A 15,691-nucleotide genomic window follows, 5' to 3' on the forward strand; every position below is an offset into this window, starting at 1 on the left:
TAACCTCCAAACGTGATGCGACTTTGTTGCCCATGGCTGAAACAAACCAGGTGTTTTGGCAAATGATGAGTAGCATGGGCTTGAAACCTCTCACCCCGGGAATTTGACTGGTAAACTCAGGGTTACACTCACAATGGCTGCGGCAGGGTAGCCTAGTGGTTAGAGTGGAGGGGCGGCAGGTAGCCTAGTGGTTAGAGTGGAGGGGCGGCAGGTAGCCTAGTGGTTAGAGTGGAGGGACGGAAGGTAGCCTAGTGGTTAGAGTGGAGGGGCGGCAGGTAGCCTAGTGGTTAGAGTGGAGGGGCGGCAGGTAGCCTAGTGGTTAGAGTGGAGGGACGGCAGGTAGCCTAGTGGTTAGAGTGGAGGGGCGGCAGGTAGCCTAGTGGTTAGAGTGTAGGGACGGAAGGTAGCCTAGTGGTTAGAGTGGAGGGGCGGCAGGTAGCCTAGTGGTTAGAGTGTAGGGACGGAAGGTAGCCTAGTGGTTAGAGTGTTGGACTTGTAACCGGAAGGTTGCAAGTTCAAATCCCGAGCTGACAAGGTAAAAATCTGTCGTTCTGCCCCTGAACAGGCAGTTAACCCACTGTTCCTAGGCTGTCGGCCACCCGGCCTTGTTGAGTCGTCGGCCACTCGGCCTTGTGGAGTCCACTCGGCCTTGTGGAGTCGTCGGCCACTCGGCCTTGTTGAGTCGTCGGCCACTCGGCCTTGTTGAGTCGTCGGCCACTCGGCCTTGTGGAGTCGTCGGCCACTCGGCCTTGTGTAGTCGTCGGCCACTCGGCCTTGTGTAGTCGTCGGCCACTCGGCCTTGTGGAGTCGTCGGCCACTCGGCCTTGTGGAGTCGTCGGCCACTCGGCCTTGTGGAGTCGTCGGCCACTCGGCCTTGTGGAGTCGTCGGCCACTCGGCCTTGTGGAGTCGTCGGCCACTCGGCCTTGTGGAGTCGTCGGCCACTCGGCCTTGTTGAGACACTCCAAACCAGAAGGTGGCAGTAGAGTTGATTGGCCATGCCTGTCCGTACGCGTTGCTATTGGTCGAAGAGGAAGAGGAAGAGGACCTCCATCTGACGTCTCAGTTTCCCAGAAACCAAATGAATTGACTTCCAGGCAGTGAAACAGCAGTATCTTCCAGGAGTCACGGACGTCACGTTTCCACTTCCTACCAAGATAAACAAAACACAAGTCAACTCTCGACTTTCTTTCCGTTATAAGTGATTCATTTAACACCTGTTTTTGATCCAACCTTTAACCTTACTCCCAGGGTTTTTGATCCAACCTTTAACCTTACTCCCAGGGTTTTTGATCCAACCTTTGACCTTACTCCCAGGGTTTTTGATCCAACCTTTGACCTTACTCCCAGGGTTTTTGATCCAACCTTTGAACTTACTCCCAGGGTTTTTGATCCAACCTTTGACCTTACTCCCAGGGTTTTTGATCCAACCTTTGAACTTACTCCCAGGGTTTTTGATCCAACCTTTGACCTTACTCCCAGGGTTTTTGATCCAACCTTTAACCTTACTCCCAGGGTTTTTGATCCAACCTTTAACCTTACTCCCAGGGTTTTTGATCCAACCTTTGACCTTACTCCCAGGGTTTTTGATCCAACCTTTGACCTTACTCCCAGGGTTTTTGATCCAACCTTTGACCTTACTCCCAGGGTTTTTGATCCAACCTTTGACCTTACTCTCAGGGTTTTTGATCCAACCTTTGACCTTACTCCCAGGGTTTTTGATCCAACCTTTGACCTTACTCCCAGGGTTATTGATCCAACCTTTGACCTTACTCCCAGGGTTTTTGATCCAACCTTTAACCTTACTCCCAGGGTTTTTGATCCAACCTTTGACCTTACTCCCAGGGTTATTGATCCAACCTTTGACCTTACTCCCAGGGTTCTTTTACAAGGTTTTAACATAGCAAGATATCTGTTCAATAAAAATAAATATCTTCCTGTTTAGATTGGTTTAATGGCTAAGTAGTTCATTCACCTTAATGTCCTTCCTTCGCGGGCAGAGTGGCGTGTGTTTTAAGTCTGGTCTTCATCAGTATAGTGTTTTACTGCTGTCTGTAGTGTGACTCATACGCTGTGTGTTTTAAGTCTGGTGTTCATCAGTATAGTGTTTTAGAGTAAGTTCTCACAGTAAACACACACACACACACACACACACACACACACACACACACACACACAGTATGGAGTTGCGTCAAACTAATCTCGCATTAGATTTAGTGTCGTGAGTCTTATATATATTTTTTTATCTCCCCCAAGGGGTTTTTTTACGGATGTTAAGTGATTTAGAATTGATCGTGTTTGTTGGCGTTGTGTGTTCGGTAAACGCTCCGTTTCTCACACCAGTGGGCGTCATCACACCACGCTAGGTTAGCCGGACCACTTCCTTCCTGTCTCTGCTGCTGTTTTCTGGGTTTTCTTTTCTCCCTTTCACAGTTTTTACTGTACATTTAGTTCTGGTTTCACTTCTGTCAACAACAATTACTGAACCCACTGCCTTTACAGCAGCAGGGGTTCTGTAGCCTTTAAACACTGTGGGTGTGTTCATAATGACACCCTGTTGTATAGGCTTTAACACCGTGGGTGTGTTTAACACTGTGGGTGTGTTTAACACTGTGGGTGTGTTGCTAATGACACCCTGTTATATAGGCTTTAACACTGTGGGTGTGTTTAACACTGTGGGTGTGTTGCTAAAGACACCCTGTTATATAGGCTTTAACAGAAAACAGAATAAATATTTAGCTTCTTATTGTAATTTGGGTATAGGCCTGTCCCTGCCTCCTCTCTCTGGTCCCTGCCTCCTCTCTCTGGGTATAGGCCTGTCCCTGCCTCCTCTCTCTGGGTATAGGCCTGTCCCTGCCTCCTCTCTCTGGGTATAGGCCTGTCCCCGACTCCTCTCTCTGGCTATAGGCCTGTCCCTGCCTCCTCTCTCTGGGTATAGGTCTGTCCCTGCCTCCTCTCTCTGGGTATAGGCCTTTGATATGTTGTGTTATCTGAGGCGAGGAAATGCAAGAAGGGGGTGTCGGGGTGGTTCCTGGGTTCTCCCCGCCTGCGACCCGCGTGGTGCGTGAGAGCCTGCCCCCCCCCCCCTCGCTGCTCTGGTCAGGGAGGGGGAGGGGGAGCCTGCCTCCCTTAGAGCCTCACAGCCCGACACAGGGCCTGTGTTTGCTCCAGTGAGGCTGGGTAATGGATAGTAAGTGAAATATCTAGTTCAGCGGTGTGGGAGGATGCAGGAGGCTTGGATGCAGGAGGCTTGGATGCAGGAGGCTTGCACTGCGCCAGGCAGGCTGGCCTAGAATCATACCGTGTGTGTGTGTGTGTTTATTCATTACACAGTGTGACAGGTCTCCAGGCAGATAGCGTGGAGGCTGGGGTATGGAGGATAAAACTCCCACTATCCCCCTGAGGTCCAGCTGATCCTGGCATCGTATTCCGCCTCGCCTCCCCCTCGCTGCTCTGGTCAGGGGGGGGAGGGGGGAGGAGGGGCATGGGGAGGAGGAGGAGGGGGATGGGGAGGAGGAGGGGGAGGAGGAGGAGGGGGATGGGGAGGAGGAGGGGGATGGGGAGGAGGAGGGGGATGGGGAGGAGGAGGGGGAGGAGGAGGAGGGGGATGGGGAGGAGGAGGGGGAGGAGGAGGGGGATGAGGAGGGGGATGGAGGAGGGGGAGGAGGAGGGGGATGGGGAGGAGGAGGGGGAGGAGGAGGAGGGGGAGGAGGAGGAGGAGGGGGAGGAGGAGGGGGAGGACACAATTAATTGCTGTAACTGGAGAAGTGCGATATTAATGGGTGTGTGGAACGGGCTGAAGGGTCCTGGGTTGTTGAGTTGTGATTTGATCTAATACTGAACTTCTGTTGTCTTCCCTCCACCTCTCTCTCTTCGCTTACTCTCTCTGTCTCCGTCTCGCTCCTTCTCTCTCTCTCTTCGCTTACTCTCTCTGTCTCTCTCTTTCTTCTCCTACTCTCTCTGTCTCTCTCTCTTCTCTTACTCTCTCTCTCTCTTCTCTTACTCTCTCTGTCTTCTCTTACTCTCTCTGTCTCTCTCTCTCCTCTTACTCTCTCTGTCTTCTCTTACTCTCTCTGTCTCCGTCTCGCTCCTTCTCTCTCTCTCTTCGCTTACTCTCTGTCTCCATATCGCTCCCTTTCTCTCTCTCTCCCGCTGTTTCTCCCTCTCTCTCCTGCTGTTTCTCCCTCTCTCTCTCTCTCTCTCTCTCTCTCCCGCTGTTTCTCCCTCTCTTTCCTGCTGTTTCTCTCTCTCCCTCCAGAGGACCCGGAGGAGGCTGATCTGTGGCTGCTCAACAGCTGCACTGTGAAAAACCCGGCCGAAGATCACTTCAGAAACTCCATCAAGTAAGCCCCCCCCCCCCCCCCCCCCTACCCTCCACCTCCTCCTCCTCCCTCTCCTAGTCTTCCTCCCCCTCTTCTTCTTCATCTCATCACTCACGCACATCCCTGGAGGCAGGGTTCACACGATACCCCTGGAGGCGGGGTTCACCCGATACCCCTGAAAAAGAAACCCGGTTGAGAACCCTGGAGGCAGTAAAAACAGGACTTTAAGGCCTACATCTCTTCCACTGATATCTACACTTCTGTTTCCTGGCACACTCAAAATAACTAATCTCTCAGCTGCTGTAGAAACATCTGATTTGGTACTGTGATACCATTTTCCCCCTCTACACACACAACCCAGGGATTTTTAAGGGTAAACAAAATGAAATGGTGTTTTCTAGTCTGTTGTGGAGGAGTTGTAGGAAGAGTCATCTGGGACACGGGCAGAGGCTGGAGGGCAGAGGCTGGAGGACAGAGGCTGGAAATGTCACGTGTCTCTGAGCCTCTGAGGAATGACATTCATAGACTGGGTTCAGATTCAGTCAGGCAGAGAACATGCTTCACACACCCACACCACACCACACACACACGGACAGAGGCTGGCTAGCCTGGCAGACGGACAGACACAGGGACAGATGCTGGCTGACTAGCCTGGCAGACGGACAGACAGGGACAGATGCTGGCTGACCAGCCTGGCCCTGTGTTGACATGCTCTCCTTGAATACAGCCTTTGATTGGTTTTGATCGGTCCAAAGTGCCTTGGTTCCCTCACTGTAGAGTGACAGTAATGACACTCGTTAAAGAGCACTGTTCAATTCTCAGATGACACCCTATTCCAACCTTTTTAAAGGCCGAGACCAATAGTAGTGCACTCTGGGTAAATAGTGCAGCGGGGAGTGATCCCACAACACCGCTGATGACATCACTCTGACCATGTCCACTGTGTTCTATATCCCCAGACTGTAGCGTAACTAATTAACCAGGTAGTTTGTATTTTCAGTCCTATGCCCCTCTAACCCTAACAGGAAGTAACCTTACATAGCCGACACAAGTGGATCTGTGTTTCTTTTTGGCAGTACGGTAACAGTTTGGACACTCGGTACTAGATGTCAATGTGAAGGATAAACGGGTAGTGCTGAGAGAGACGAGGTGTGCTGTCCTCCCTGACTGACTGAACAGAGAGGAGGCTGGCCTCTGAGACGTCCTCCCTGACTGACTGAACAGAGAGGAGGCTGGCCTCTCAGACGTCTTCACTGACTGACTGAACAGAGAGGAGGCTGGCCTCTCAGACGTCCTCGCTGACTGACTGAACAGAGAGATGGCTGGCCTCTCAGACGTCCTCGCTGACTGACTGAACAAAGATGAGGCTGGCCTCTCAGACGTGCTCCCTGACTGACTGAACAGAGAGGAGGCTGGCCTCTCAGACGTCCTCGCTGACTGAACAGAACAGAGGCTGGCCTCGTATGATGATGCACAGACATCCTCTGAGCCAGCCCCAGTAAGTAGCCTCTCTGGCCTAAACTGTTGGCTACTATATTGAGGTTTGTCTCTGCTTGACCTTCTCTCTTGCTGAGAGCTCTTAGTTAACCCACTTTAGGACAAAGTGGTAATGACACAAATATATTGCACAGTTTTATTTTTTTTTGTCCATCTGAAATAGTGTGTCTTATCAGACTCAGCCATAACGAGGCCAACGGGACCAACAATAGATTAGCACACCAGGGGCTAATGTAATATAATGTATCAATGATTCAGATGCTATGGCAATTTCTGAGGGCCGGGCATCTTTTGTTCCAGCACTTGCTGCGGTAGTGGTGGTGCTCGGCTTATTCACACTGCTAGGCCGCGCTGCTAATTACCAGCCTAATTGAAGTGAGCGGCTGCCTGCCCTGGGCGTCTGCAGTACGAAGTGGCTCCAGAGGGGAATGTTGAGGCTCCTGGTGTGTGTGTGTGTGTGTGTGTGTGTGTCATGGTTCCAAACGCCTGCTTCTAAACTGCCACTTCCACCATATGGTCATTGATCTTACTGTGAGCTGCTGGGGCAGACTCCTCGGTGATAAGACAGGGAGCAGGAGGTCATAGGTGTGTGTGTGTGTGTGTGATGATGTGTCGTGTGGTTGTGCTAATGTGTTAGATGGTGATTGGGTGAGAGAGACAATGAGAGAAAAGGGAAGTGTGTTTTAGAACACTGTTATCCAGGTTGTTTTGTTATCATGGTTGTTTTGTTATCCAGGGTTGTTTTGTTGTCCGTGGTTGTTTTGTTATCATGGTTGTTTTGTTGTCCAGGGTTGTTTTGTTGTCCATGGTTGTTTTGTTGTCCGTGGTTGTTTTGTTGTCCGTGGTTGTTTTGTTGTCCAGGGTTGTTTTGTTGTCCGTGGTTGTTTTGTTATCATGGTTGTTTTGTTATCCAGGGTTGTTTTGTTGTCCAGGGTTGTTTTGTTGTCCGTGGTTGTTTTGTTGTCCAGGGTTGTTTTGTTGTCCAGGGTTGTTTTGTTGTCCGTGGTTGTTTTGTTGTCCAGGGTTGTTTTGTTGTCCGTGGTTGTTTTGTTGTCCAGGGTTGTTTTGTTGTCCGTGGTTGTTTTGTTGTCCGTGGTTGTTTTGTTGTCCGTGGTTGTTTTGTTGTCCAGGGTTGTTTTGTTGTCCAGGGTTGTTTTGTTGTCCGTGGTTGTTTTGTTGTCCAGGGTTGTTTTGTTGTCCAGGGTTGTTTTGTTGTCCATGGTTGTTTTGTTGTCCAGGGTTGTTTTGTTGTCCATGGTTGTTTTCTTCTGTGTGTCGTCAAGGACCAGCATTGACCTCTCCCTTGGTGTTTAGTGTTGTGGTTGATCAGTTACAGCAGGTAGACTATATCTGACCTAACACAGCTCTGATTCAAAGGACTGGTTGATTTCCAGTATAACGAAATCAACTAATATTCACATTTTTACACACATGTAGATCAAGATGCAGCTTAAATCAATATAGACCGGAGTCAAATTAGATGGTGAGTTATGGCTCTCCTAACTGTGGTGTGTCTAAGAGATGGTGAGGTATGGCTCTCCTAACTGTGGTGTGTCTAAGAGATGGTGAGGTATGGCTCTCCTAACTGTGGTGTGTCTAAGAGATGGTGAGGTATGGCTCCTAACTGTGGTGTGTCTAAGAGATGGTGAGGTATGGCTCTCCTAACTGTGGTGTGTCTAAGAGATGGTGAGATATGGCTCTCCTAACTGTGCTGTGTCTAAGAGATGGTGAGATATGGCTCTCCTAACTGTGGTGTGTCTAAGAGATGGTGAGGTATGGCTCTCCTAACTGTGGTGTGTCTAAGAGATGGTGAGGTATGGCTCTCCTAACTGTGGTGTGTCTAAGAGATGGTGAGATATGGCTCTCCTAACTGTGCTGTGTCTAAGAGATGGTGAGATATGGCTCTCCTAACTGTGGTGTGTCTAAGAGATGGTGAGGTATGGCTCTCCTAACTGTGGTGTGTTTCAGAGATGGTGAGGTATGGCTCTCCTAACTGTGGTGTGTCTAAGAGATGGTGAGGTATGGCTCTACTAACTGTGCTGTGTCTAAGAGATAGTGAGGTATGGCTCTCCTAACTGTGGTGTGTCTAAGAGATGGTGAGGTACGGCTCTCCTAACTGTGGTGTATCTAAGAGATGGTGAGGTACGGCTCTACTAACTGTGGTGTGTCTTGGCCTAAAGGAGTTCTTCAACCCCTCTTTTGTAGTTTCAGACTAACATTGTCCCCTGGTGCCACTATGTTTTTCAGTTGGTGGCACTAGCCCATGATTTGGTCACCGATTGTTATCCGCGGCATCACTCTATACTCAATATATTTTTTTTTTAGTTTTCATGTTGAGTCAAAATATTTTTATATGCAACTTAATCCCCTAATCATGACTTCCAGTTGTCAATGTGCTATTTCTTGTTATATTTCACTGTTAAAATAGGACTCCAGAATGTACTTTTTTTATCGAGATGAATTTGACCTGCATATTTATGTGGTCTATTATCGTAGGTACATTTTAATTGGGGCTCATTCACTACCTGAGTAATTGGAACCTCAAAACACCTTAGCAAGATTGCTAACTCTAAATATAATACCCACTGCTAGTAGCCACGTACAGTGCCTTCAGAAGGTATTCATGCCCCTTGACTTATTCCACATCCCACATCTACACACTCTACCCCATAATGAAAACATGTTTATTTAAATTTACATTTTTGCAAATGTATTGAAAATGAAATGCAGAAATACCTCATTTACATAAGTATTCACACCCCTGAGTCAATACGTGTTAGAATCACCTTTGGCAATGGTTACAGATGTGTGTCTTTCTGGGTAAGTCTCTAAGAGCTGTGCGTCTTTCTGGGTACGTCTCTAAGAGCTGTTAGTCTTTCTGGGTAAGTCTCTAAGAGCTGTGTGTCTTTCTGGGTAAGTCTCTAAGAGCTGTGAGTCTTTCTGGGTAAGTCTCTAAGAGCTGTGTGTCTTTCTGGGTAAGTCTCTAAGAGCTGTGAGTCTTTCTGGGTAAGTCTCTAAGAGCTGTGTGTCTTTCTGGGTAAGTCTCTAAGAGCTGTGTGTCTTTCTGGGCAAGTCTCTAAGAGCTGTTAGTCTTTCTGGGTAAGTCTCTAAGAGCTGTTAGTCTTTCTGGGTAAGTCTCTAAGAGCTGTTAGTCTTTCTGGGTAAGTCTCTAAGAGCTGTGAGTCTTTCTGGGTAAGTCTCTAAGAGCTTTCCACTCCAGGATTGTACAATATTTGCACATTTCAACTCTGTCAGATTGGTTGTTGATCATTGCTAGACAGTTATTTTCATAGATTTTCAAGAAGATTTAAGTAAAAAAATTATAATAACTAGGCCACTCAGGAACATTAAGTGTTGTCTTGGTAACCAACTCCACTGTATATTTAGCCTTGTGTTTTATCTTATTTTCCTGCTGAATGGGGAATTTGTTTCCCAGTGTCTGTTGAAAAGCAGACTGAAGCAGGTTTTCCTCTAGGATTTTGCCTGTGCTTAGCTCCATTCCGTTGCTTTTTTATCCTGAGAAACTCCCCCAAGTCCATAACGATGACAAGCATACCCATAACATAATGCAGCCACCACTATGATTGAAAATATGGAGAGTGGTACTCAGTAATGTGTTGTATTGGACCCCAAACGTAACTTTGTATTCAGGCCATAGAGTTAATTTCTTTGCCAAATTTGAGCAGTTTTACTTTCGCGCCTTACTGCAAACAAGTTCATGTTTTGGAATATTTTTTTTATTCTGAACAGGCTTCCTTCTTTTCACTCTGTTGTTTAGGTTAGTATTGTGGAGTAACTACAATGCTGTTTTTAAAGTCACCATTAGCCTCATGGTGAAATCCCTGCGAGGTTTCCTTTCTCCCCGGCAACTCGGTTAGGAAGGACGTCTGTATCTTTGGGTGTATTGATACACCATACAAAGTGTCATTAATAACTTCACCATGCTCATAGGGATATTCAATGTCTGCTTTTAGTTGCCCTGTTGCGAGGCATTGTGAAAACCTGCCTGGTCTTTGTAGTTGAATCTGTATTTAAAATTCACTGCTCGACTGACGGACCTTTAAAATTAGCTGTATGTGTGGGGTACAGAGATGAGGTAGTCACTCAAAAATCACGTTAAACACTATTATTTCAAACAGAGTGAGTCCTTTCAACTCGTGTGACTATTTAAAGCCATTTTTACTCAACTTATTTAGGGTTTGTCTTTACAAAGGGGTTGAATACTTATTGACGCAACACATTTCACAGTTTCATTTGTTATTCATTGGTAAACATTTCTAAAAACATAATTTCACTTTGACATTATGGGATATTGTGTGTGTGTGTGTGTGTGTGTGTGTGTGTGTGTGTGTGTGTGTGTGTGTGTAGGCCAGTGAAACATCTCAATTGAATCCATTTTAAATTCAGGCTGTAACGCAACAAAATATGGAAATAAGGATAGGTTAGGGAGGGAGGGTTAGGGCTGGTGGGTTAGGGCTGGTGGGGATAGGTTAGGGAGGGAGGGTTAGGGCTGGTGGGTTAGGGCTGGTGGGGATAGGTTAGGGAGGGAGGGTTTGGGCTGGTGGGGATAGGTTAGGGAGGGAGGGAGGGTTAGGGCTGGTGGGGATAGGTTAGGGGGGAGGGTTAGGGCTGGCGGGGATAGGCTAGGGAGGGAGGGTTAGGGAGGGAGGGTTTGGGTTGGTGGGGATAGGCTAGGGAGGGAGGGTTAGGGAGGGTTAGGGCTGGTGGGGATAGGTTAGGGAGGGAGGGTTAGGGAGGGAGGGTTTGGGCTGGTGGGGATAGGCTAGGGAGGGTTAGGGCTGGTGGGGATAGGTTAGGGAGGGAGGGTTAGGGAGGGAGGGTTTGGGCTGGTGGGGATAGGTTAGGGAGGGAGGGTTAGGGCTGGTGGGGATAGGTTAGGGAGGGAGGGTTAGGGAGGGAGGGGTTGGGCTGGGGGGGATAGGTTAGGGAGGGAGGGTTAGGGATGGAGGGTTTGGGCTGGTGGGGATAGGTTAGGGAGGGTTAGGGCTGGTGGGGATAGGTTAGGGAGGGGGGGTTAGGGAGGGAGGGTTTGGGCTGGTGGGGATAGGTTAGGGAGGGAGGGCTAGGGCTGGTGGGGATAGGTTAGGGAGGGAGGGTTAGGGAGGGAGGGTTTGGGCTGGTGGAGATAGGTTAGGGAGGGAGGGTTTGGGCTGGTGGAGATAGGTTAGGGAGGGAGGGTTTGGGCTGGTGGAGATAGGTTAGGGAAGGAGGGTTAGGGTTGGCGGGGATAGGTTAGGGAGGGAGAGTTAGGGCTGGTGGGGATAGGTTAGGGAGAGAGGGAGGGTTAGGGCTGGTGGGGATAGGTTAGGGAGGGAGGGAGGGTGAGGGCTGGCGGGGATAGGTTAGGGAGGGTTAGGGCTGGGTTCAGTGAGTCTATCATGTGGCTACTGTTTTTCATCCTTTCGTCTAAAGAGCCACGAGGTGAAACGTGAAAATGGGTCTCATGATGTCATCTCTAATGGCCATAGCAGGTACTTTTATTTTCTCTTCTCTCTCTCTCTGCTAATATCGCTCCCTCTCCCTCCCTCCCTCCCTCCCTCTCTCTCATCTGTGTCCCCCCTCATAAAGGGCCTGTCGTCAGAGGTGCTGCAGGGAGATTAGGTCCCCCCCTGCCTGGCTACAAAGTGCCAGCTGTGCCGCGGTGTATCCAATCCCCTCCCCTCACAGCCTTAATTCACACCGGAGTCATTTGATTAGGGGCTTTTGGGTCCACTGCTTACTTTTAAAGCAATTTCCCATATACATTGCCATCCAGTATTTCTGACGGCAGCAGTAGAACAGAACAGAACAACAGAACTGATTCCACAGAGAGAACGCTGGAGAACACCGCTGGCTCATTTGCATAAAAACGGTTAACAGATTTAAAACAGGAAGTGTTTTGCATTTTGATTATTTTTCCTTCTTCTTCGGCGTCGTTAGGTCACGTGGGATACTGTGGGAAGGTGAAACAGGCCTAGTAGCCAGAAGGCGGGAGGCAGGGGGATGGGCAGATATAGTGTGTGTGTGTGGAGTGTCTGATGAGAATGGGGAGGTTAACCCGTGTGTTCTTCTCCTCAGAATCCTGATTTCCGTCTACGACAGGAAGTTTAACCCTTCACCGCTCTGCTTAGCTCTAAAGCTGTGGAGCTGTTCTGTTCCTGGGCCTGCGTCCCAAACGACACCCTATATTAGGAATATGGCCCCTGGTCAAAAGTAGTGCACTATTTTATATAGATCAGGGGTGGTTTGAGGGTTTGGTTTTCGCTGTCCCCATCTCAAACACGTTTGTCAAATAGTTTTGAACACTTGAGCTGCTGTTAATTTATCTCCTGGGGAGGACAACACTGGACGAGGCCCAGAAGATATGCTCTGGCGGTTTGGGTCAAACACATTTGTCAAATACTTGAGCTTCTCTTGGCCTCCACTGCAATAGGCGGGGGGAGGAGGTGGGGGGTACAGAGGAGGAGTATCTGAGATCTGATTGGTCTAGCTGTCCTGGGTCAAACACAATACTTCAGCGGGAACTTGATCTGATGGAATTTTACCGAAAGACCTAAATCCGACCAAAATCAATAACTTGAAAGTGTTTGTATTAGTTGAGTTTACCCGGTATCGTGGAGGGCCCAGACCGCTAACTCCTAAAGAACTCAAGTGCCCCTCACAAACTTCAAACTAAATAAACATATCCTCAAATACTTTATGTTGATACCCGTACTTCACTCAGCAGGTTTGGGTGCGACGGTGGACTCATGTCCCCCCCCCCCCCCCCCCCCCTCCCAGAGGGAAATTGGCTCTGCAGCAGTAGAGCATATAAAACATGAGACGTAAATAAATCTACATGGATCACAATGATACACAATGGAAAGTTATCTTCCATGTCTATTCCTTACTGGGATAAATATCCTTCCCTCAGAACCTACTGGAACAGCAGCTGGTTCTAGAGTCTCGAAAAGTTCTCAGAATGAAACACTGAGTTCTTAGAATGCTCCGATTCCTCTTCTCCTGGACACTCCCCATTCCACTTAGTCACCTCAGTAGGGTGGAATTAGATTGGGAGGAATGTAAGTTAAGCACCTTGAAGTCTTGCCGTTTTATTGAAGAAAAGGTTGAAGTGGACGGTGTCGGTAATGGACCGACCGAGTGTGTGATTTTATATGTTGTGCCTCCAACTTACAGACGTCATTTGCATTTGCATATATGTGCAAAAGTGTTGGAAATTAGAAACAATTTTTGATGGGTTGAATCGGGTTGTTTTTAATCTGTCACTCCTGAAAGAGCCTCGGTATGTGATTTGTTATGGTATAAGCTGAGGACTCATCAGGGAAGTCGAAGTCTGATTTGAGTTGAACCTCTTTTATATGCTGGATTGATTTAAGGGTTTCAGTCAAATCTCTATTTTCCTGATCACAGATTCTGATCATTTCAGCCCACCGCCTCACTCAAGTAAAATACCAAATTACAAATTGACTTAAACTGCTGTCTGCAATCTTAATCCTAATGAATATGCTAATGGTATTGAATTTCGGGCTGTAGGGAAAGAGTGCCTTTCCATAATCACACAGTTCGATACTCTGTCAAGGATTTATTTCCCTCTAAAACTTGAGCTCTGTAGAGACGGATCTGAAAACACCCTGATGCAATGCTAATGCAATTAACACTCTATTCAACTGTAGGACCAAGACCTAGGCTGCTTCCTAAATGACACCCTAATTCTCTACCAAGTGACACTCTATTCAACTGTAGGACCAAAGACCTAGGCTGCTTCCTAAATGACACCCTAATTCTCTACCAAGTGACACTCTATTCAACTGTAGGACCAAGACCTAGGCTGCTTCCCAAATGGCACCCTAATTCTCTACCAATTAACACTCTATTCAACTGTAGGACCAAAGACCTAGGGTGCTTCCCAAATGGCACCCTAATTCTCTACCAAGTGTACTACTTTTGTTTAAGTTCACAATGTAGGGAATAGGGTGCTATTTGGGATGGGGACATACTCCCAACCCTCAATGGTACCAGACGAACCTGTATATAACTCATTAGGGCCCCCTCTCTCTCTCTCTCGCTCACCCTATTTTCCTCTCTCTCTCTCTCTCTCTCTCGCTCACCCTATTTTCCTCTCTCTCTCTCTCTCTCTCTCTCTCGCTCACCCTATTTTCCTCTCTCTCGCCTTCTCTGTCTTTTCTCTCACCCTTCCCCCTTCTTTCTTTCTCTTTCTCTCCCTCTTTCTCTCCCTACTCTCTCCTCTGCGTTCTCTCTCTGGCACTGTGGCATCTGCTTCTTGGAACAGTCTGTAGATTGTTGATTTTACATATTGAATGAGTGCAGCAGGCCTTGCCAGTATATACCCACACCAGCCTTATCCGCAGGATCAACAAGACTGAACAAAACCCTGGAAATGAATGGACTTGACTGATGCAAGAGGAGAGACATCACACACACACACACACACACACACACACACACACACACACACACACACACACACAGTCTTAGCAGACCTTCTGTCCTCCTTTCACATGACCAGCTGAGATCCGGTCTCCGGTCCCTGGCGGACAGAACGAGAGGGATAATGAGAAAGAAAAGTGAGGGCCACACAGCCTGGCACACGGCTGGCACGCACACCAGCCACCTCACGCTCAGTCACACGCTCTCCCTCACTCCTACTGCCGCTCGCTCTCCCTGGTACGCCCGCGAGCGGCAGACACATGCGCGCACGTACACTCTTCTGAGGGCCACACGGAGTGACATCTAGATAAGGGGTTCATTGTTCCCCTCAGCCCCCCCTTCTCTGTCTTCACGCTCCGCTGAGCAGCTAGCTAAGTCCCTAAACTGTTTTGGGGGAAAAAAAGGTTCCATATTGAACCAAACAGGGATCTGTCACTTGCTTCATATGTGGAACCCTTAAGAGTTCTATATAGAACCCTTTTTATAAGGTTCTTTAATCAGAACCCCGGGGGTTCTTGTCAACGGAATCAAAATATGTTCCTTACAGAACCCTTTTTATAAGGTTCTACATGGACCCCCAGGGTTCTGATCATAAACGGAATCAACATGTGTTCCATATAGAACCCTGTATGGTGCCGTTGATGAATTAGGGCAATTAATAAATAGTAATATTTCTGACAAAGGATATAATATATTAACCAATTAAATATTGGTCAAATGAGTACCAGCATAGTTTTAGAGATTTGGTTGTCATTGTCTGCAAACGTAAGTGGGAAAACTCATCCAGAGTGAATGGGTGGAACAAGCAGAGAGAGACGGGTAGAACAAGCAGAGAGAGACGGGTGGAACAAGCAGAGAGAGACGGGTGGAACAAGCAGAGAGAGACGGGTGGAACAAGCAGAGAGAGGCGGGTGGAACAAGCAGAGAGGCGGGTGGAACAAGCAGAGAGAGACGGGTGGAACAAGCAGAGAGAGACGGGTGGAACAAGCAGAGAGAGACGGGTGGAACAAGCAGAGAGGCGGGTGGAACAAGCAGAGAGGCGGGTGGAACAAGCAGAGAGAGGCGGGTGGAACAAGCAGAGAGAGGCGGGTGGAACAAGCAGAGAGAGGCGGGTGGAACAAGCAGAGAGAGGCGGGTGGAACAAGCAGAGAGAGGCGGGTGGAACAAGCAGAGAGAGGCGGGTGGAACAAGCAGAGAGAGGCGGGTGGAACAAGCAGAGAGAGGCGGGTGGAACAAGCAGAGAGAGGCGGGTGGAACAAGCAGAGAGAGGCGGGTGGAACAAGCAGAGAGGCGGGTGGAACAAGCAGAGAGAGGCGGGTGGAACAAGCAGAGAGAGGCGGGTGGAACAAGCAGAGAGAGGCGGGTGGAACAAGCAGAGAGAGGCGGGTGGAACAAGCAGAGAGAGGCGGGTGGAACAAGCAGAGAG

General features: G+C 48.6%; 1 protein-coding gene across 1 annotated transcript in view; it reads left to right on the forward strand.

Moving 5' to 3' along the window:
• Positions 1-15,691, forward strand: part of LOC139419385 (CDK5 regulatory subunit associated protein 1-like 1) — a 748,160-nt gene that overhangs the window by 98,334 nt on the left and 634,135 nt on the right. Inside the window, exon 4 of the mRNA XM_071169333.1 lies at positions 4,257-4,341. Within this exon, the coding sequence (XP_071025434.1) occupies positions 4,257-4,341 (85 nt within the window). The remainder of the gene's footprint in view (positions 1-4,256; positions 4,342-15,691) is intronic.

This window comes from Oncorhynchus clarkii, chromosome 2, assembly GCF_045791955.1.
Source record: "Oncorhynchus clarkii lewisi isolate Uvic-CL-2024 chromosome 2, UVic_Ocla_1.0, whole genome shotgun sequence".
NCBI classification, from domain to species: Eukaryota; Metazoa; Chordata; class Actinopteri; order Salmoniformes; family Salmonidae; genus Oncorhynchus; species Oncorhynchus clarkii.